This window comes from Mustela nivalis (genome assembly GCF_964662115.1).
Source record: "Mustela nivalis genome assembly, chromosome: 12".
NCBI classification, from domain to species: domain Eukaryota; kingdom Metazoa; phylum Chordata; class Mammalia; order Carnivora; family Mustelidae; genus Mustela; species Mustela nivalis.
Window position 1 is genome coordinate 53,913,663 of NC_139031.1, and position 24,007 is coordinate 53,937,669.

A 24,007-nucleotide genomic window follows, 5' to 3' on the forward strand; every position below is an offset into this window, starting at 1 on the left:
CCAATACCCTCTTACTTTTTTGTTTGCCATTTTGTATCTATGGGAAAGATTCGTCTTTAAAAAGTTTTTTAAGCTTCCAATAAAAAAATGAAAGATAACTGGGAAAAACAACAGTCTTCTTTTGATGCTAGTATAAAGAAACTCTTGGTTTTTTGAAAAAACTCACAAGTCATCATTATAAGAATATACCATATGATAGTAACAGAAATTGTTAAATGCATTTCTCATTTTAAATATCTAAAAAAAACCCCAAAAACAAAAAACAAAAAAACAAAGAAACATGCAAGCCATGACTTTCTTATGGCTAAACTTCTCAAAATACTTTCCTTGAAAACTGAGTATTCAAACTGATGGGCCAGAGAGACAAATCATTATGATGGGCTTTCCACTCACCTTTCTAGCTTGTATAACAATGCAAATACTATGTAAATCCATTCCAGTCATATTTCGAAATATCATTTTGGCACTAAGCTATTAAATACTAAACTATTAAATACTTACATCCTAACTGCATGAGACAGATAACTATATTATGCCACACAAATTTCTGCTGTAAATGTCATTAAAGTAATAAGCAAGGGGTAGGTAAGTTATTTAGTATGATTAATAATATTTATGTTGTAGAGTTACAACAGGCAGGAACGACTGCTTTCATAAATGCACTCAAACAATAGCAAGATATTAGAAAGTTTTCAAAATTTAGTAAGTCAATTACTGTATATACTCTGCTCTGAAAAGTACAGCTTTGCTTTTAATTCTTCTAAGGATTATTAGCAATTCCATTATATCGTTAAAAATTTCATAGCAGGAAGGACAATCATATTTCATAGGATACAGGTTTAGAGATAAATCTACTTAGTTTTTTCTTCATTGTCATTGCATTTTTTGCTTCTCCGTATCTTAAAAAAAAAGAACCATAAAAAAAGTTGAGGGAGCAAACAGAAAGGACATTTTCAAATACGTTATCTGCACTTACGCCTAAGTCTTTATGTGAGCATGTATTTCCTGCTATAGTAAGTTGCTCAAGAGCAGGACCATGTTTTTATGATGCCAACTATTTGGCTCTAATTTGACGTGACTCAATACAGATTCATGTGTTGTACCAGGAAAAAAATGATAGAAATTAAAGTTTCTGTGGTTATTTCTCATCAATGGTCACTCAAAATGGTTAGAGTGTACATAAATATATGATCATACAGAAACTCTTTGGTTTTGGCATCTAAGTTATGGCCCTCACATAATGTGAAATAAATGTTTTCATCACCTCATAGGGAAGGGAGAGCAGTAACAATTCATTTCTTGATAATTCTATTGTGAATACTTCAGAATAGGGACAGAAATTCAATATTTTCTTTAATAAGATTCTTCTCTGTTCCCTTAGACAATTGAGGGCAGGTGAAATATTTTCAAAATCTGGAGAATACCCAATGTGCATATGCAATTGGACCAAACATATGGAATACATACTTGGAGAACAGCCAACAAGAGACCTGCTTGAGTAATCTAAACACCCAAGCTGAGAGGGGTTAATATATAAAGATCAGCTTTGTACTTTGAAGTTTTCTGGACTTCATTTTGCCTAATTAAGACAAGATTTAATAATCAAACCACTGTACAAACATGTACCTGAAAGTATAGGTTTGTTTCTAATTTTGGGAAGAATTCTTAACAGATTCCAAGGAATCAGCTCCACATGGGAGAAGGTCTCTGATAAGATTTGCTTTTCTCATTGCTCAATGCAAATGCCTGCTTTTCATCTTGGTTTCTTCCATGTGACTGAGGTTAGCATCCGCCTGTCAAAATCTCAAGTGTGATACTAAAATATAAAGATTCTGTTATCAGCATGCCACAGAGTCTGAAATAATGTATTCCAAAATATTCTTTAAAGTATTCCTAGGAATCTAAGGAACTTAATTCCAGATCAAAATATTATGAGGCAATGGGGTGGGTGGGTGGCTCATTCAGTTCAGCATCAGACTCTCGCTCTCAGCCCAGGTCATGATCTCAGGATTATGAGACTGAGTCCCGCACTGGGGTCTGCACTGGGCATGGAGCCTGCTTAATATTCTCTCTTTCTCCCTCTTCCTCTGCCCTTCCCCTGCTCATGCTCCCTTGCTCGCTTGCTCTCTCACTCTTTAAAACAAAACAAACAAGAAACAAAAACAAAACCCCCAAAACAAAACAAAACAAAACAAAACAGAATATTATGAGGCAAAAGGTAGGATTCCCAATTTTTCTTCCTTCATAAATTTTTCGCATCAGTCACCGGACAATTTACGTAGTAAATTTATGTAGTAAATACGTCGTAGTTTTAAGTAGTGCTGAGAGACCACAAAACAAACAAGCCAAACTCTACCACAATACAGCAAACATACACAGAGTCACATTCAAGTCAATGAGTACCAGGCCACTCTTACAAGAAGGAAGTTGGTCTCCTCCAGGGAGACTGCCTTGGTACAAAATAATTTCATAAACTTAGAGAAATGTTGTAGCAATAACAGCATCAACCTGATGATATATAAAGAGCATGTGGTATCGTGGACTGCCATGTGCAGTGTAGTAAGAGACCGCACGAAAGACAGTGGTCATGGCCATCCATCGCCAGCGCCCATCTCCCTCCCCTGCAACCCCACATCATCTTTGAAGGCAGCAAAGGGCTGGGCTGTTTAGTTGTATGGTCTTCAGCCCGAGCTCCCTTCCTGGCTCTGCCTGTGAGAACAGAAAACCTCTTGCCCTGCCTTCAGTAAAGTGAGCGCCTGATGAAGAACCCCTTTCTCCTACTGCTATTAGAAGGGTGATTAGACCTTTACCCATGAGGTACTGCTTTGTTTCTGTCACGATGCAATAAAGCTCTTCAACAGTAAGCCAATTTTTAGCTACCTTTAGTAAACAGAATGGCGTTTCTTAATAATCATACCTCTACAGATACTTGTAGATGATACAGTAACAAAGGATAGGATATGAACCACGCTGTTCATAGAATCATGCTATCTGGGATGATGATAATGACAATAATATGCCCAGGAATGAGAAGACTCGGCTTTGTAAACCTGTCATAGAGGAGGGTAGTGTCAAAACTGAGTAGACGAGTTTGCTTATGAATTCACAGAAGATGTTTTACGGGCCTGGCCTGCCAGACGTTGTTATATTGTAATCACTGTTTCTTTGTGGTTGCCTCAACAGGAGAGCGCCTAAGGATGTGGTGAGATACGGACATCAGCTTCCCACTTGGCCACACTAAGGCTGCCAGAAAATTACCACACATTTCTGAGAAGTTGCTTCAAATGCAGTTTGGAATAAAATGGGGCATGCTAAAAAATAGATAGAACATGGATACATACAAGTTGCTGAGAAATATTTGTGGGCTCACCTTGTATCTGCCTGCACCTGTGGGAACTTTTTGAGTTGTCAATCCACCACCTTCAACTCTGCCCCAAGCCTATTCTATGAAACCAAAAAAATGGGGCTCTGCACTCATGTGCCTGTATGTGCTTCTGAATTCAAACAGGTCCTCAATCATAGAAGCCCTCACCAATCAGTTATCTCAGTGTTGCTACAAACATGCTGTGAATGTAATGAGGGTAAAAATACTGATATTGTGATGCTGTCCCCAGGGCTAGGATGGCAATCTCCTGTCAACGATGATACAGAGATACCGACATTTTCCTTTTGTGTGCCTGGACCCGAGAAGGGAACCCCACTTTCCCCACTGGTGGTTGTGACCTCCTGACTTTGACTTGGGGGCTTACTTTGTTCATGTGGATCTGCTGCTGGTATTGCTTCTGCTTCTCCAAGAACTGCTGGTGTTGCTGCTGAATGACCAGTTGAGCCAACGTGCTCTGAGGCAGAGGTGCAGACTGGGTTCGATTCAGGGGCCTGTGACGGGGTAATTTGTGGGTACCTCTAATGCCAGGGGAAATTCTCTCCTTTGCTGCCAACGGAGACTGAGGATGTAAGGGAACTCCACCTGAAAAAAAAAAAAAAATATATATATATATATACATGTACACATATGCACAATTTTGCTTAGGAATAGACACACACACACACACACACACACACAAAACCCACAGAAAAATAGATATAGGAGATTAAATGTGATGAAAACTAGTGATTCTACCAGGCACACATCAGAAGAAAGCTAGGCTGTAGGGGATGGAGGGAGAAGTGCCAGAACATGAGACAGGTAAGCACCTGACTGGTGACTCACCAGTCATTGGCCTCAGTATGTATGAAGGTTAAATAAGGTGCAGTGTTTCCCCCCACCACATGTCTAGAGGAATAAACAGGAAAAGTAGCCTTTCCCACAAGACCAAGTCTCAGGGACATCCTTGTGTGACGCTTTCAATCTTTAGGAGAGTCTTGAGCTAAACACGGATAAATCAAGCCCTAAAATGATCCGCGAATGGTGTCATGATTATTTACCAGCCACGAGAAGCTTCTGCTGTCGCATTTGTTCTTTCAATAAGAGATGCTGCAGGAGTGCTTGGTGGCTGCTATTAGGCTTTCCCTCTAAAGCAACGTGGGGATGGCTTGAAGTCGCTGGGATGCTGCCAGCGTACTGCCCAGGCAGAGGGACGCCTTGTCGGAGCGTCTGGGTCTCACACTTCTGTTTTTCTTTGAGTGAATTCGAAGCCTGTGTCAAGAAGTAACAGAGATGGTAATCCTCTTTCACCCACTAGGTCTGTACAGCATTAGTGTAGTTTCTTATTCTGAAATTCTCCCTCCCTCCACCCAAAAGAAAACCCCATCTGACTGATAGCTAAGTAAGGAAAATGTATGACGGCATGTCTTTTTTTTCTTCTTCTGATTTTTTTTTTTTAATTGAAGTGTAGTTGACATCCAATATTACCCATGTTTCAGGTGTACAACATAGTGATTCAACATCTGTATATACCAGATGTGCTCACCCTGATGAGGGCTGTCACCATCTGTCGCCAGACGAACTGATTACAATCTCACTGACTATATTCCCCTATGCTGTATTTTTCATCCCTGTGACTTACTTATTTTACAGCTGGAAGTTTGTACCTCTTAATCGCCTCTACCTCTTTTGTCCAACAGTGTGTCTTTTCAAACCAACCAAATTATTGGGTGAGAAATAAAAACAGAGTTGAACTATTGGAAATAAGTTAGTATTGAGTGCCGTTGTACTGAACATAAAGATTTCTTTTCCACATTGAAAATGATGCTAATTTTAGGCTTAATAACTGGGAAGTTTATTTAAAAAATGTTTTAGCATACTGTTGAAGTAAAAAGGTATACTGGCAATGTAAAATGGATTCAAATTGCTAAACTAATGACTCTATCATAGCAGTGAAGAAGCTGGAGATAAAACTGTCTGTAGCTCTGGAGTTTCAAGCAAAAGGAGCAATTCCTCTAATAAGCTCACAGAGCTATAGGATTCCAATATTTAATTTTTAAAATAAAATTCTTCAGCCAACCCAATGAAAGGTTATATAAAATATGCAGGACTTTGACTTAAACATGTATTTTGTATTAATTCACAACAGATCCCCAAATCTCTAAATATTGAAAATGACACTTCAGATACTTTTGTTTAATAACATAAACTACAAGTGAAATTAGATCAAATAAAAATGCTATTAAGAATTTGAAATGTATGATAACACAGTAATAAGGTAATAATAATTATATCATCAATAGTAATAATGAATTATCCTATTCAAAGAATTTAATGAATGGAGGTAATTTTGGTATCACAAAAGCAGAAGTCTAATACCTCAAAATTATGTGGCGTGTTTCTTTTCAAAACTCATGTTTCATCTTTCAAAATTACTGTGCACCAGGGAAGCAAAGCAATTTTCAGTGATGGAGAAATTGAAGGACAAAGAGGTAAATGGTTTGTCTTAGTCACATGGCAAGTCAATGCAATGTTTAATCTAGAAGTGATTCCTTCTCCTGGCTTCTTTTCCTAAAAAATTTCCCACTATTCAGTGGGGAAATGGAATATTAGAGATCCCTTTGCCAAAGCAATGCTAAGCTTGAAAAATTAATTGTGATGGCCTCATCCACACCAAAATGGAAGCAAAGAAAAATGAAACTTCAGTCCAAACCACATTGGTTTATTCATCCAACGGTACCAAATTGTATTACCATTGAAACCTTAAATGGTCTGGCATTAGTACTTGGTCCTTTGGGAAAAAATTCTCTCTGACCACATTAAAAGTGTTGTATGTTTGTGTTAGCTGGTAGGAATGACTTAGAACATGCAAAAAAGGGTGGACATAAAATGTTTATTCATGTGTCATAAGAAGCTTTTGTGTCACTATTTGCTTATCATCAGAAGAAGAGGAAATAGAAGAATAGAAGAAAAACTAATTTTTAGTAAGGGGAAATGTGAAAACATCATCCATGAATATTTATGTTCAGCTTCATCCCTAATTCCTTTTTTTCTTTTCATGAGAACCAACCGCTTACAAATGCTTCATGTGAAATTTCAAGGGGGTAACTGAAATCAGTTTATTTAAGCCTTTCGTCTTCAATTCTGGATATAAAACAACATCCAAATCCTGCTTTCTCCTCACTGGTGTAAGATTACTATATCATGTAAGATAACATTCCACTCTATAAAAAATACCAAATATAACCAGATATCTTTTAGACTGATTACATAATATAGAATGAACTCAATTACAAAATTTATAATTTTAAAATGTCAGTACAGGTGTGCTTGTGCATAAATTAGCCCACCATATAGAGGGCTTAAATTCTGAAAACAAATGAGGCACAAAATGGTCAACTCTTAAAAAATTTCCTGGTGTGGGCATATTGTAAAAGACGTGAATTTGACTGCTAAAGTCTGACAAAATTGGTGCCAAGGGTTGAAATAAATTTCTCTTTAAACCCAATGTATCACATGACTTCCGTATAAGTACAAGTTAATTTACTCACAGTTCACAGATGAATTTTTCCAGGGAAAGAGTACAAATCTTTTACAATGGCTAAAATTTATATTATTTAGGGGAATATGTGTAAAATAACTATTGCTATCTTCTGCTAGTAGGACAATTACCTCCCAGAGATCCTATTTCAGATGTCAAGACTTTTAAAGTAATTGATTCACTCTGAATCTCCTGGGAAGAATTTAATGTTGCTCTTAGAGAGGTTTTCCAGATATGTATTCCTGAGTACCGCAGAGTCCATAACTTAAATTCCGAAAATAAAGTCATTCACAAAATAAATTCTATAAACATATGCTGCTTTTCTTTGGAAGCTATGACTCTCAATACTGGCCTGGGTTGAGTCTTAGGACTGCTACTCAATGGCTCTGTGACCTTGGGCTTTTAAGTATTCCAAGTCTCAGCTACTTCTTCAGTAAAAATGTGGCCTGTAATCTCTGTTTCATGGGACAGCTGTGCGGAGGTACTAAGGTAATAGATTTGGAGGTGCTTTCTTTTCTAAAACCTATAAAACATTATATAAATGTTAGTTATTATTTTTATATAGTAGATACTGTGGAACCAGTGTAATTCTTTAATTTGAAATCAAACTGAACGTCTCTGCACAACTCAGAGGGAAGTGTGTGAATTCTAGGAGAAGCGAACTCTACCAAGTTTCCCTGAAGTCTGAATATATGAGAAATGCAAGAAGAGTTTCCCTCCGACTGTATCCCTCAGGTCACTGTGTAATGACTCACGTTGAGCTGTGTTGGCACTGCCGGAAGTCCCAAGGTAATGTTGGGCAAAGAGGGAGAGGTATAAAGACTTAGCAGGTTCATGGAATCTTCATGAATTAGAATGCGTTGCTGGGACACCATTTGCTGTTGGAAAAAAATGAAAAGACAGTCTCAAAACATTATTATATCATAAAAGTTACTCTAAAATGTTCACATTTCAGAAAACAGATTTTATATTATCATAATTTGTCAAAATAGTGAAATATTTTAATTGTTTATTTTATGATTTCTGTATCTGAAAGTTACATGTAAAATTATAATAAAATTGTGCTCATTAGACACAATCACAGAATCTGAAAGAAAGGGCTTCAATGTTTGGTGTGCAAAATTCTTTTTAAAATTCTACCTTTATCAACCATAGTCCATGTATCTACCATCAGCTGGTAAAGTACAACAATTAAAGTGACTAATTCCTACAGGTGTATTTTTGTATTACTGAGTGATGAGTATGTATCTAATACTGCTAGAATCATTATCTTTATATAGATTAAACATCACTTTACTGATGGGAACACTCACACAAGAAAATCTTAGATTAGATATCACCATATAGAACTTCTATAATTAATAGCATGTTTTTTTAAATATAAAATCTATGAATAGACAACTCCGTGTGTGCATATTTAGATCATTCATATTCAGAAGCTAAGCTAAATGCTAAAATGTTACGAGTTCCCTGTGCCACAACAGGCGTCATTTACCCTGAAAATACCTTGAATGTTTTGGCATCACAGTCCTTTTTACAACAAATACCTTAATCCAATACTAAGAGTCATGTTTTCCCACATGTGGCCTAATATGGTTGCTTGAATTACATTTTCTGTTTAACTCTTGCTTCCCTCCCAGAACTCTTATACAATAAGAGGTACAAAGGTCTTATTAGACTAAGGAACTCTGGCCCGATATGGTCCCCAAGGGAACAACATCCCTGAAAAAGAATACTCCATGTAACAGTATGACACAGTGACTGCTTTCTTCCCAAACAAAAAGCATATGGGACTCCAATAATAGACCACCTCCAAGAGGGATATTGCACACACGGGCTTTGACTAAAGTAAATATAATAACTTGTCAAGCATGTTTGGGGGAGCTGTAGATTTTCCCCTGGACAAACCTGGGATATCAATTAACTGGGGAAAGTATCATGTGCTAATACAATGCAACCTCAGAATGTCACTGAAGAATGATGCGCCACCAAAACACAGGATGTTATTCCAAAACATCACCTCAATCATACGTTTGTTTGGAGATGAGTCGTAGCCTTAACATAATAAGAGCAGAAGGTTAAAGGAGATTTTTTTCTTCATTGCAACTTGGAATTCCAAGCTAACTCAGATTTTGTTTTTTCTCAAAAGAAAGTCAGATATTTGTGTATGAACACCCAGAGGCATAATGAAACCTTTAACATTACACTGACTTTAGATGCAACCCTTTACAAAATTAAGGTTGTCTAAAATGCCACTGAATGACGATTGCTGGAGACGATCTTTCATCATTACAGTGAGATTGCATGACTTTAGGAGCTCTGAGTAGCAATCGCCTATTTGCTCTAATTAAAAAGGCAAGCTTTTATTTTGTTTACACTCATATGCTTTTAACATTAATTTCTGGTTTGGAATATACGCTTGAACAAAAAGAATGTTTGAGGAAGTAAAAAATATTTTAACTAGCTTATTAGCAGCAAATAGTAATTTACAATAAAATGGTACTTCATTCACTTATCTGTTTTCAGAGAAGAGAAATACATGTGGGAAAACAAGCACTTCAAGTCATGTATAATATTCATTCCAGGTTGTATCTGCTTATCACAGCACTGAGACTGGACATGCACTGTGGGAAGGGCACCAAAGCCACACCACGAGCCTCACGAAAGAGGCCCTCCTCGTTTCCCAGAATGAACTTCTGCAGTATCTTCCCACTGCATCCCAGGAAGCAAACCTACACTAAAGTAAGAAAAATATTTCTTCTTGGATGTAATGACGGCAGCAGCAGACTAGCTGCTCACGTGGGCTTTGACCAAAGTGAAGACATTTGGGAATATTCTTACTATAGGTTAAACTGCTAAAGTTTCATATGGCAGTAGAGTGGCTCCACTCCTTCTAACAGCGTACTGATTTTCAGCCCCTACTGTGTGCCAACCCCTCTGCCAGGGACTTTTTGGACATTAACCCATTCTTCATAGGCATTCTGTGGCTCTCATTATGCTTCAGTTATGAAGAAACTGAGTGATTTCCTTAATTCCAGTTCCCATTGGGATCCGCAATACAACTTTTAAACTGACCAAGATTTGTTGTCAGGTACTGGTGTAGAAGCTACACAGCCCTCTCTGCCACCATTACCGAAGGATATGGGAACCATAAAAAAAAAAGTATGGGTGCGGGGGAAGCTTTAGGGGAGGAGAGGAAGCAAAATCATATCCTGAGGCTAATGGAAAAGAATAAATGTGTGCAACTGGGAACCAGCTGACCTGGGCATGAGAAGGAAGCGAAAGCCCTAGTTACTTTATAGACATGAGAGTCTTCAAGTCATGGAGACAATTCCTTAGGAAACAAGGGAAGTCTTGCGTCCCCCAGGTTCACTTGGTACATAGCTGGTTCTTCCCACAGAGACTGACTGGTATAGTACTGTTCCCACAGAACTTCAGGGACTTGGACATTACTTAGTTTACTTCCTTCAATTACAGACAAGGCAACAGGCACAGCTTTTTCATAGGACGACTAGAATCACAAATGACTTCACAGACCTGAAAAAATGTTTTCCTCAAATTATCTTCTTTACATACAACTTTCCTCAATATAGCTTTTCGATCAGCATAGTCTATCTGTTCCAGGTTAGTGTTTTCCTAGAGCCAGAAGCTGGAGTTGTATGTTATCTACACTGCTAAAAGAGTGTGGACACACTTGAAAGCTAGCCGAACAGGTGGTGAGAGATACCAATTCACTGAGAAAATGAAGGATCCTGACCAGTATTCTTACAAGACTGGAAGGTTACCCCACCTTAGTATTGTGGTGAGATCACAAGCATTTTCAGGCAAAGCCAGGATTTTTTTCAGGAAGCAGTTTTGAAACGGATCCAGCCCTTAAATCAAAGCTGTGCTAAAATGCCAATGTTTTACATCTTAGAACACAGGGAGGATGGTTTTAATCTAAAAATTTTTCAGAATCAGAAGCTATTGCTGTAGTGAGATAAAATGGAAATATTAAAGATATAAATGACTATCTTTTAACATTCATGAAACAATTAACCAATAACAATTCAGCTGGATTAGCAGTGTGGCATTGGATGGTAGACGTACAAAGATGTCCTACATGACAAAGTTCATGTGCTAGTTAGGTGCACAGAAGAGTAGAAAACAAATTCCTATGACCTGTGAGAATTACTGTAATTAGAATAGAGTTCAATAACTTCAATGGCACCGAGCAGGGTGTCAGTTTTATATCAGGCTTTGATACACCAGAAGGAGCACAATGTGGAAAACAGGGATAGGACGGAGTGAGGTGTTGGGTCAGGGGAGACCTACTCACATCTCATTAATGACCTTCAAACTGTTTTCTCACCATCAGAGCAACTGGAAGCCCATCTTATGGATAATATTTACAATTCAGATAAATAAAATATACTGAACAATTATATGTCTCTCAATAGAGCTATTCATTTTGCCATTGAAATCAGGAAGCTATTCATTTCAATGAAAAGACTCAATCTCTTACAAAAAGAATACTGGAAAAAATTAGGAAAACACAAAATCTCAATATCACTGGGATTTAGAGAGGTAAAAACCTCTCATATCACTGGTGGGACTGCAGACTGGTACAGCAATTCTGGCAAATAATTCAGGACAATAAAATAGTTACACTATATACCGTGACCCCAGAATTCTTCTGCAGGGAATTATATCCTCCAGAAATTCTCTCCTTAAGCTCTCATTCATCATCATTTAGGGTGATGTTCCTGAGTATGTACTGAAGCAGTTTTTTGTGATGGTGAGAGCTGGAGGGCACTGGGGCATCCAACCGGAGAATGGATAGGTACAGTGGAGCACTGGCCACCATGGATTGTTACCATGATCAAAATCAAAGTATTAGGTATGTGCATCCAAAATGACATGACTAGGTCCAAAAACATATGCTTAGTGATAAAAATAAGAAACAGAATAAGACTGGTAACACTGTGCCATTTATACTCACTAAAATTCTTGGATACAAAGCAGAAAATGCCTACGATGTAGAGAGCATACAAACAAAAATACTGAAGAGAATGACTGCCTATGCGGACAAGGAGAATGGAAGTGGGGACAGGAGGTACAAAGGAAGGAAGGGAGGGAGGGAGGGGAAAAGAATACTCTTCTCACTCTGAAGACAGTCAACAGATGCCTTCGGTAGAACACTAGTTATGTAAATAATCACCTACTTTTTAAGAAGCTCATATAAAAAGTGGATATAGAATTTTAAATTGACTACATGTTCAAAATTAACCTACAATATGCACAACCATCAGAAAAAGAGTGTCAGTTACCTACAGAGTTCTGGTGAGGGGCAGTCGGGACTGGTGAAAGGAAGTGTGGTCTCAGTGCCCTGCACCCAGCTCTACCGCTCACTGGCTTGTGACTGGCCAGCTGCCCACCTTCCCTGGACGTCAGCTCCTTGGGCCTGAGACAGAAGCACGTCTGACTTGCATGATCAGGCAACACCTGTGTGTATTAGGCTGGTATGCAGGAGGATAGGCTTGTAAACCCCAATGTGCTGCAGGTTTAAAAGGCCCCAGACCCCCAAATTAGACTTAAAAAAAAGAGAGAGAGCCACATTAAAAATTAAAAACAACAACAACAAAACTAAGAAAGAATTCCAAGCCAAAAAAAAAAAAAAAGAAATCTTAATCATTTAATACTTCTTACAGTTTTCACTGTAATTTTTTTAAGTAGTATTCATTTTCTCTTATCCTTTTTCTATCGGCTGTCTGAAAGGATAAGACAGCCGATAGAAAATGAACAGCTCCACATGATGCAGAATTTTTTTAGAAACGTAAATCTCTAAGTTTTTATTTTTGCTGAACATCCAAGGATGTACAACTATGAAATGATCTGGTGACAAGAATTATCCTCTGACAGGGCTCCCTCTCCATTTAAAAGGCACTGCTGAAGGTCTCATTAAAGGTCTTGCTTTACAATATTGACTCATGTTATTCCTCCTAAATGATTCTTCTGTCATAGCAACCTCTTCTCCCCAAAGATGGGGGGAAAGCATTTTATTTTCTGCCATCTAAAACCCTAGCTCCACACCCACGCAGAATGGAGCATAACATTTACAGCAAATGTCACAACAGCCATTATGAAACAATAGGCAGATGAGTCATGTGAGCTGGGGGCAAAACAAGTGACATTTCAGATGATTTCAGAGTACTTAACCTTATTATTAGAATCCTTTAAAAAAAATCATTTGTATCTGCTGGGGAAAAAAAAATATGATTTAAAAAAATAGCATAGCAGAGCCAGCCACTAATGTTCAAATAGAAATAAACCAGCTGCTTGGCTACTGTTAACATAGCTATCAAATAAATCTACGGAATCTAAAATAATGGTGTTGATATTCGTGGAAACATCTGAAGCCACAGGCCCGCAGTATTAACAATAAAGTAACTAGATAGGTAAAGACGTTTCTGACTGGAGCTGGAAATAGAAACTCCTGAGGTTTCAGCTCCCCAACCAAGTTTACAAATGAGTAAAACAAGAAGCTCCAACAATCCGAGTTCAGGACTGAGCATATGCAAGAAATAGAAGAGATGGAACAGAAGTGGTCGGAGCAGATGGAGACTCGCTCTCACATGTGATTCGCTGGCTTGGAGACAAACATGCTAATGAGTTTTCCCTCCTAAGAGTCAGTATTGATAACAACAACAGAAAATGAACTCCTTTCACACTTCACAATTCACCATCCGCCTTCCCAACACTGATTCCTTACAACAACGCTGTTGGAGGCGGCATGGCTGCCGTTCACTAGATAAGGAATCTAAGGTCGGGGGCAAGTTTAGCGACTTAACTGATGATGACAAAGTAGCTGGTTTCGGAGCCAGGTTCCTGGGGAGCCTTCTGAATGGAAGACCCATACGTTTGAATTCACTGTGCCACTTCCTCAGCGGGGACTTAGGAGTAAATTCTCCTCCTACTTCTGTCTTCACCTCCAGCTATGTTATGCAGGACATGTGAATTATAAGCTAAAAATTTTCTTTTTGCCAAAGCCTCAACATCAGCCTGAGATACAGCCTTACTTTCCTCCTTCCTAAGCAGTAAAAGGGAGTAGAATCCCATTCATGGGCTCTGGAAGAATTAGGTGATGTGCTTTTCTACTTACAGGTCACAGAATAAAGAGTTCATACAAATGTACACTGTTGAACTATTTAAAAATGAAAATTCACTGGTGTTATTTAACCGAAGATGGTAGAATATGCCTATTTTGTAAATGGTAAAGTGTGAAATGAGCTTGGCTTTTGAAAGTACAGTTGATGATGTATATTTTTTCACGCCTTGAAACTATTTTTGTTGATATAAAATTACACACTATTGTGAATCTTGGAAGATGTCTGTAAAACTCTTACTAAATCCGAAATGATTGTTAATCAAGAATTGGCAGAAAATATTTGTTTTCCTCTTTTTCCAGTTTAGGTACAAGCATTTTGTGTTACACAGCTAGCATATTAATTTGTTGAGAGTTTCTGTCTGAATTCTGCTGTCTCTTTAGCTCTCCACTATGAATTACATTAGAGACCTCTGTAAATGGCAATGCAGCAGAAAACCACATGTTAGCCATCAGGGCTGAATTTTTTGTTTTGGGCCACAGAGAGGCTACCCATCAGTGCATAAAGGTCTGCCCACCTGGCCTTTTGGATCATAGTTCAGGCACACAATTAATTCATTATGAAGTAAGTCACTGCTTGCTTTTGAACTAGTCTTTCCAGCTTTGGAGGTGAGTGTCCTGTCACTGACCTGAAGAAATACTTCTACTCTTTCAAACTCCATTAAATCACATTTCCTTCTGTGTGTGTGTGTTGTTTTTTTTCCCCCCCTTACTGGTGGGGTGGAAGGAAAGGTCCGTAGTAACAGAATGTTCAGTAAGTAGATGAAAAGGTAGGGCATTCTAAACAGATTATTTGTGAAAAAAATAGATTAGAACAATGTAAACAAATTCCCTTAATTTTCGTTCTCCAATGTATTTTGAAATTTAAAGATAGGATCTCATGATCTGGGATATTCAATACAACAGGTCATAAAAAGTTTGAAGTAAGGAGAAAAATCTCCCCTTTTCCATTTATTTCTAATCTCAGAAATATATATTTCTTGGTTGTTCTTCTGTGTTGTACTAAGTACTATATACATAGATGTGTATTTATAATGAAAGAATACATATATCTTCCTCTTTAGTAACAAACCATGTCTCTCCCCACTCTCTCCACCTTGGTCCCTCCAGAGAGGTAATCATCATGCTAAATTTTGTGGTCATTACACCCTTAACCTTTGTAAAATATACTTTTACTACCTATGCTTTCATGATCAAGAACCCGCACTGTTGTTTCTGAACCTCATAAAATATTATCAGATACTCTAAGTGGTCTTCTACATTTTGTAGCCCTAACAACGCATTTCTAAGAATCATACATGCTGTTGAATGTGGTTTAATGTGACATTTCTTTTTCCAGGGCCACAGAATTCATCTAGAGCTGATTCAGAATCCAGACCCTTTAGTGTTTCCGCTATTACTGAGAATCACATTCTTCAAACTGAGAGGCAATGGAAACCTAAAGTTTTTAGAACTGCCTGTGACGAAGTTGTTCTTTTCCTGGAAACTGACTAAAGGGTCACAGAAAACTGACCAGTATTGACAAATAATGGCACTAACAGAAATACAATACCTATAACCAATAGTCCAAGAATCCTACTTACATCTCTGATTACAAATATATGTGAAGTACTTATGCTATCTCGTATCGTGTTTTAGAATGGATAATGAAAAAGAGAAAGAAAACCATGAAAAACAAGAAATAGATGAAGGGTCTGGAGATAATGTGGAGGCCTGTATTGTTATTCTTTAAGTAGCTGAAGCTGATCATAAGCAAGAGAATGTCTATCTCTTCTCCCCATTTTCCTCGGAAAATTGAAGGAAATTTTTGAAATCTAGAATGCAGGTATATTCCTCTAGAGAGGATTTATATTTGCTTTTCCAGACACCTACAAGCCCTAACAAATCTGGGCACTTTAAACCAAAATAACAGTTTGAAATTACAGAAATTTGGGCTATCACTCCATGCAAGGTCAAGCTTCTGGTTAAAACTTCTCAGGGAGAAATCCTGTGCCTGCTCTGGTCTGCATCCAAACACTTCTGGGGGTGGGGTGAGGGACTCACCAACATAGTGTAGACATGAGCTTTTGAAACTCCAGCTTAATTTCATGTTAGATTAGCCTCCTTGGTCACTACTGAGCCTGCCTTCTATCTCAGGTATTGTGAGGCCCTAAAAACCAAAACTCGAAACTGAAGTTATACAGGGGCCCCTGGGAGGCTTGGTCAGTTAAGCATCTGCCTTGGGCTCAGGTCATGATCCCAGAGTCCTGGAAGGGAGCCCCACATTGGGCTCTCTGCTCTGTGGGGAGACTACTTCTCCCTCTTCCTCTGCCTGCCTCTCTGCCTACTTGTGATCTCTCTGTCAAATAAATAAATAAAATCTTAAAAACAAACAAACAAACAAACCCCCCAAAACTGAACTACGCAAATGTTCTCGGAGCAAGTGACTTCATTGGTTTCGGCCCTTAACTTAACAGAAATAACCTCTGGTTTTCTGCCTTCAAATTATATTTTGGCCTGGTAATTTTACAATTTAGAAATAATTTGTTATAAGTGTGTATGTATATGAAATTGTAGAGACACAGATATTGGCATAATGTACAGAAGACATTTCTGTCAAGCGAATTCTCTCAAATCAACTGAGTTGTCTCAGGAAAGAGCAAAGGGAGCTCCTGTAAGTAGAAGTATGCTAGCAAAAGTTTGATAATTACACATCAGGAAAGCTATATAGGTGATGCAAGAATCAGAGATTTCATCAGTCTCTTTCAACCCTAAGTTACCACGACTGTATCAAATATAAGGAAAGAAATATGTTACAGTTACGTATGAGAAGTTATTGTACCAGCTTTCCTTGCATAGAGCAAATCATGGTAAGGAGGCCTTACATTGGCAGAAAAGAAAAAACAAGAGTTTCAGTCAATTGATGGTGTCTTCAAAACAGCTGATTCCCTAAGAATGGCTATTTCCAGACTGTTGCCATGGCTTAGCTTAATAACAAAACTATACAGAAGAATTCTTGTTGACTCACAAATTTATCTTTCTCTATTCTTATATCACTGGTTTCCATGAATTAGGTGTTGAAAAACAAATGTTATAATGGTTGACTGCATACAATCAGATCCATTTCCTTTAACATTTCATTCTTCAGGAACAGAGTTCATATCTTATTTATTTTTATATTCCCATTGCCAGGCAAAATGAATGGCACTTAGTAGGTCCTCTGCTAATGTTTGCTCAGTAGAATTCTATGTAATACTTAAATTATTTTTTCATTACTCTCCAGGGCAATGGATAAAACCTACTTTGCTAGGCTGTTCTTCTGAGAGGTTTGCACAAGTCTTTTTTTACTTGCTTTTGGGTCTACCCCACCAGAACAACCAAGAACCAAACCCAACACTACCGAGTTGCACAACTGCTGGGCAGTGTAACTTCAGCATCCCTAAGAGTGTTTTTTTTCTGAGGGTTACATTTCCTTATTTCCAAACCGTAATTGTCATCCAAACTTGGTAAATAAGATCAAGCCTAATTCAATTCCATACACGATAAGCCTATAAGAAAAATAACTAAGAACAGGTGGCTTTATACTTCAGAAATATCACTTTGTTTTATAGGGCTATTCAAGGATCTAATTTTTAAAAGAACCAAAATAGTAAAATAGTACCTCAGCATGAGGAGTAGGTGGCAAGACCGAGGTGTCGTTTTCAGGAACGTTTCCAGCTGGCCCATTGTTTGGTGAGCTGGGACCAGACCCTGGAGAGCTGCTACTGACGGAAGATTCTGGAAGACATTGGGAAGCACAAGCCGATTCATGAAAACCATACAAGGATGAGCTTCCGTGATATTGTAAGTGACATACAGCACCAAACACTGTTTTCCCCACTATGGGAACAACAAGCCCCATGTCAGTCCACAAAAAGGACTGTGAAAAATTTTGAAACATTTCTGAATTCTGCTACCACTTTTCTCCCTGTGTTTTCACCATTAAGATACAATGCAGTACTCGAGTTTCTAGATAAGTAAGAATAAGAGCTAGAGAACATTATAGAAGATTTTGATGAGAAAAAAAAAAAAAAAACGGACATGGGTGTAAAATTCTGCACTTGATCTTAGCCAAAAGGCCAAGAAGCGATGGGTGTAAAATTCTGAAACACATCTTCTCCCTGCCTTTCTGTCTATATATTTTGCTTACATATTGATCAATCCGATTTTTATCTTTGATTCTTTCTTATTTGCTTTTCTTTTAATGAGAAAAATACAACATTAAAAAAAATACTTCAAGGAGCTTATTTTCTCCCAGTTCCTAACTCTGGCCTTTCCTGTGTGACTCAATACCAATTTCTCATTAATGTCTCATTTTCATATCCTGTCTTTAAAAAACAAAAACAAAAAAGTACTTTTCTTACATCTGCCTTGTCAATTTAAAGTCATTATTTCTGTCTTTTGGTGCGATATTCAGACAGAAGTATTTCCTTATGTAGAAATCACTGCCGTGAACATGAGAATTCTAGGCCACAAGTACAAGCTACAACGGGATTCTACAACATGGGGAGGCAGGGGAGGTAGCAACTGATTTTCTGGGAACACTGAGAAAATCTCAGAGAAGAAATCAGATGGCAACGGGGGCTTGAAGAGAAGTGGAAGTAGTTCATGAAATGCGGACAGCAGAGGAGAGTGCAGGAGAAGGCACTGGGAGGGGCCATGGCTGTGAATTGTTAAATAACATGGCTTTGGTGGGAAAAGGGGCAGAAAACTGTGGAACTTAAAAAAACAGGGAGATAGCAAGTGGTTCCCATGTCAACTATTGGGAGGAGAGGGGGCACAGGATTTGGACACAGCAGGTACTTGAGCCTAGGAAATGGGGAAGGGAGATGCAGAGTTGGGAGAAGACCCAGGATAGCAATTATCTGCTCTACGATGCCACAATGGTCTCTGACTACAGGAAAATAATTAGCTTGAAGATCTAAACAAAGCTCATCCACATTATGTGAAAGCTGGCAGAGAAAGGTGGGGGGGATAGGTGAATAAATCTGTCTCTGGTAGTTCAGATCCTCCAAAGACATTGAGAATAAGTACAACATACTAGTTTAAAAAATCTACCAAAGCGTCCACAAGTCCTAGCTCAATGACCAGAAATGTGCATCAAATAAACATACAAGTCCCTTTCTGAAAAATATGGTATTTCAAAAATAAAGAAACGTGAGGGAAACTCCAGCAAATTATCATCTCTTTAAGTTAGAATTAAGTATTAGCCAGATATGCACTGAGCAAAATTCCACTGCAATGTAACATGTGACAGTGGGGGAGAAGTTACCATCAAGAAGAGATTGATAGGAAAATAGAACAGAACATTGGGATAAATAAATATGCCCTTGGATTTATCAGATTCTAAAGCAAAAACAAACAAAAAAAGCAAAGCAATGTATATGGCTTTCTATTTTCATCAAGTTTTCCTGTTATGAGGGAGCGTACTCTCTCCAATTAGAAAAATCTTTATTTACATGAGGCATTTGATATGTTCATCTTCTTTACATTAAAATAGATTCATTTCCCCAACTCCCCAACCCCACCAAGTACCTCTATTATGAAAGCTTAATTAAGATTTTTATTTACTTGGGTACAAATCTGTGTTCTGAAAAAAAAAAAAGTCTGCAGCTCTGAATTTAAATTGGTCCAAATTAATGATTATATTTGATACTGAAAAAAATATACTTTGGTAGAATAATATTTATTTATATATGCATTTATTTAACATTTCTTATCTGTTAAGGAAAAATTTTCCAATACTTTTCTTCAGATTAAGATTTTTCATTAAGTCTGTATTAAATTTATTAACCTACCAGGAATGAGTAGGAGACTGCACATTTTGCTTTTCCTAAATAACTTGTCAAACTACCACATTGCATTAATATTCTGTACTTTTCTACTCCCACTTCCGCAATCTTTTCCCTATTGTCTCCCCAAAGTAGGTTTTCTTATGGCCACAGGAGATAAAGAAAACAAATAATTTTGGAAAATTATTACCCTTTCCTGCTAAGGACAAGATCTGATCTTGGAGAAATGATAGCAACTGACTACACTGGTATAAGCACAATCTTCCGTGAGAATGGGAAAAAAAAAAACGGTTGCCGATTACCACTTCTCTATGGATGCAACCGAAGGAAATGACCAAATACAACGCATGTAGGTCCAAGTAGGTACTTGATAAACAGTAGTCGGTATTATTATTTTGGCTAGCCTTTTTGGTTCTTGTATCCCTAAGTCTTCTCTAATTTCAGATCAGGTACAGCTGGGACCAGAAAGCTTTGTAAGACATCAGGTTGAATTTCCTAACCTGTTCACCCCACCACTAACCAGGCAGCTAAGAAAATAAGAACGCTTCCATTGGAGACTAGTGAAAATGACAGTTTCTTTCCCTTCCTAAAAGGCAATATATCCCCCTCCTGCCATAAGTCCCAGTTCACTAGTAAACACATAAAGTCATTTATGAGTTCTGTAAATTTGTTGAAAAGTCAAGGTTTTGCTGTTCCACATAGTTTAATTTTCCCAGATGTATTTGGTACATTCGTGTCTGAGTATGGGGGAAGTGTTCCTCTCGGACCTCCCTCTGCTCATTTCTGATCAAATTTCATTAAAAGTTATACTTTTCTGGTTGGCATTCCTAAAACGGACTGCCTGTTTCTGAAAAGATGAAGGTGAACTTTGGCATGCCCTAGTTATGCCTAGATTGACACACAGTTCTGTTTTTCATTCATTTCCTGTTTAACACAGTTGGTGAATGCATGGCAAGGTTTACTGAGCTACTTGTGCATGTTCAATAGAATTTCCTTTTAAGACATGTTTCTCCTCAAAATAACTTTTAATACGCAACAGCCATATTTATTCTACGCTATTTATTTTCATTCCTCCTACCGGCATTTTTTAGTGTATGTCTGCACAGTCCTCAATTACCTGTCACCTCAAACATTCGCTTCTTGAATGAAGTGACAACATTTCCATCCTTCCGCCTGAGTAAGGGGCTGCTTCTCCTCTCTGCCACTTTCTGTTTTAACCTGGACCGCACCTTCAAGTTGGGCTCAGAGGCTGGGGATTGAGACAAAGAAAATAGATAAAAATTAAAAAATAGAGAGCCAGTTGTTCCTGTGTATAAAAAACGGCTCATACTTTTCTTGGTTCCTTCTCATCTCAAATTAAAATCCCAAGCATGTAAATAAGGCATTAACTCTAAATGAATTAAACAGACAAATATAGTAATTATTTCTATGAAATCTACTTATCTAAATGGAAAGTGAAGAAAGAGTAAAAATATAAGTTTTCTACTTATTTAAGCTGACAGAACTGGGATTGCTGGGAAGTTTAATCACTAAATATGTTTGGGTCAGTGTAAGATTTATTATACGTCATTGTCAGCTCTTTTAATTCTCTCAAGGGTGAAACTCAATACCCACAAAAACAGTACCCTAATGTGATTTTAGAGACTCTGGCCTGACTTCTGGTAATAAGAAGACACCTCTGCAGCATACAATTTATGTCTAATTCTGACTTCTGGAATATTTCTTTGTCAGTAGTCTCTAGCCTGAAATCCTGGGAAAATATATTTGGTATCATAACACCAAACCAAATAGAGTCACTATGAATAAGCCTTTCTACAGATTTAGTACACAATCAAGAAGAGAGAAAGGGTGGCCAACTCTTAGAATAGAAAGTTCTGAGTAAGGTTATTATACTCCAAAGTACAAATGCACATTATTCCTACATAAGTTATTATTATTTTTTGGTTAAACTATTCTAAACAGTGATGCGCTATAATTTAGTTATTATGGATTAGATTTCTACATAATTATACTCTAAAAAAATGGAAACATTAGATTGAATCCCTACATAGTACAAATTAGTGTTGATCATGATAACAGTGCTGGGGGGAGGTAATGGAAAGAGGGTGTCCAAAGACAACTAGCATTCACAGAATGATTTCTATGTCCACTACTGTTCTAAATGCGTTGTCATTATTAACTTGTTAAACCATAATCTCTTTATATTTGATTATATTAATGAGGAAACCAACACACAGAAAGGGTAAGTAACTTGCCCAAGGTCTCATAGGTGAAAAGGGATGACACCATGATCTGTATCTAGATAATCTAGCTCAAATCTACTCTTCTAAATACCAAAAATACAGCTACTCCACCTTTCCTCATGTATAAACACCCTAACAATTATAAACCATTTCCCAAAGAATTCCTAATCATCTCAGATACAATGTTATCATGCAGCCAGAGTTTTTGATGAGTGAAAATGTTTTCTTCGAAGGAATTTTGTATTTTTGCCTGACTACAAAGGCTATCGAAGTAGAACTTACAATCTTTTCTTTCTTTCTCTCTTCTTTGCTTGTTTTTATGTTTAGACTTCAAACATCTATACTTTAGTTTTGTCATTTTCTTTTCTGTTTCCCTTCTCTCCAGCTCTACCCTGGATTGAGAACCCCTGCATTCTAGGCTTACTTGGAATAAGGCAGGTGAAATAGGAGCTTGAAAGAAATATTCAATTATGAAAAATAAAACAAGTTAATTTGTTGGTGTTATACACCTGATTCTATGGCTGAAAACAGTGAAACAGGGCAGCTTGCAAATACTGCAGAGTGGAAGGGGGAGTGGGCAGAGAGCAAAACGAAGAACAAGAAGCTCAGTGTCTGAAGCCCTGAAATGTATCATTTTCTGGGCCCCCCACCTTGAGGCAAAGAAGGTAAATAGTTTGGGCAAAGGACCAAGGACCTTCCAGACTTTCTGGGAGTGTCAACCCACTTTATCTTAGTAGAGATTTCTGAATCTGAAATATTAGCATCGATTCACCCAGGATTAAAGGGAGAAAAATGGAACTGTATTAATTCACTTAGATTTACCTGTATATATTTATTTTAAAATTCCTTGAAACACTCTAGTTTTTGTCTCTAAAAAGCTGTCAGTCAGTAAATATACTCATCTGAAACCAAAAAAGGAAAGGAAGAAAGGAAGAAATGAGGAATCTGGGCGCCTGGGTGACTCAGTGGATTAAGCCTCTGTCTTTGGCTCAGGTCATGATCTCGGGGTCCTGGGATCGAGACCCGCATCGGGCTTTCTGCTCAGCAGGGAGCCTGCTTCCTCCTCTCTCTCTCTGCCTGCCTCTCTGCCTACTTGTGATCTCTCTCTGTCAAATAAATAAATAAAATATTAAAAAAAAAAAGAAAGAAATGAGGAATCCCTATGTGCTAACTATATCGGTTTCCACTGTAGCCTTGCTATAATGTGAAGACAAAAATAAAGAAAAGATTCTTAGACTTTAATGTAGATATGCCTTTATGATGAGACTTAAAGTATTAAATGCTACTGACTTGCTGTCCAGAGGAAGTAAATCAACTGATTTATCACTGTAAATGGGGTAGAAAGTACACTGTTTTCTGTGGGAAGAGGTGACATTGAGTCTACTTTCCAGCTATGGGATATTCAGTGAGACTCTAGTGTTTTCTGATCCTGACTCTTTACTTATGAAACCTGAAAATCGGCCCCAAATCCCCTGTTTCTCAGTCCAGTCTTCTTCCCTCTCCTCACACACTGCACCAGCTGGGGCCGGGTTTCTGCAATCAAGACAAAAATGTGCCAAAAGCTTGGAAAAACAGCATATGCCATTTAAACATTCTATATGAAATCTAGAATTCCATAAGCTTTTTAGGAAAAAATGACTTTCCAGGTCAGCACATAGCTTTCAATCTCATGTTTGTCTGCTGAAGAATGGGCTGGATATACAGTTCTTAAATTTTTTTCAGAGGTCAACACAAAAAAAGTGAACACCAGACTGGGAATGAGAATTGAGTCTGCTCTTGTTTCTATCAGCTATTGAAATCAATAACCTTGAAAAATTCATAGTTTCACTGAATGTCCATTCATTGATGCCAACAAGCTACAGGTTACTAGTAGTGTACAGAGGACACTGGTTTTGGGTGAATTAC

General features: G+C 37.8%; 1 protein-coding gene across 1 annotated transcript in view; it reads right to left on the reverse strand.

Moving 5' to 3' along the window:
- Positions 1 to 24,007, reverse strand: part of HDAC9 (histone deacetylase 9) — a 662,132-nt gene that overhangs the window by 307,400 nt on the left and 330,725 nt on the right. The window contains exons 8-12 of the mRNA XM_082692420.1: positions 20,977 to 21,108; positions 17,690 to 17,805; positions 7,661 to 7,783; positions 4,426 to 4,636; positions 3,750 to 3,967 (exon numbers count right to left, since the gene is read on the reverse strand). Coding sequence (XP_082548546.1) covers positions 3,750 to 3,967; positions 4,426 to 4,636; positions 7,661 to 7,783; positions 17,690 to 17,805; positions 20,977 to 21,108 — 800 coding nt within the window. The remainder of the gene's footprint in view (positions 1 to 3,749; positions 3,968 to 4,425; positions 4,637 to 7,660; positions 7,784 to 17,689; positions 17,806 to 20,976; positions 21,109 to 24,007) is intronic.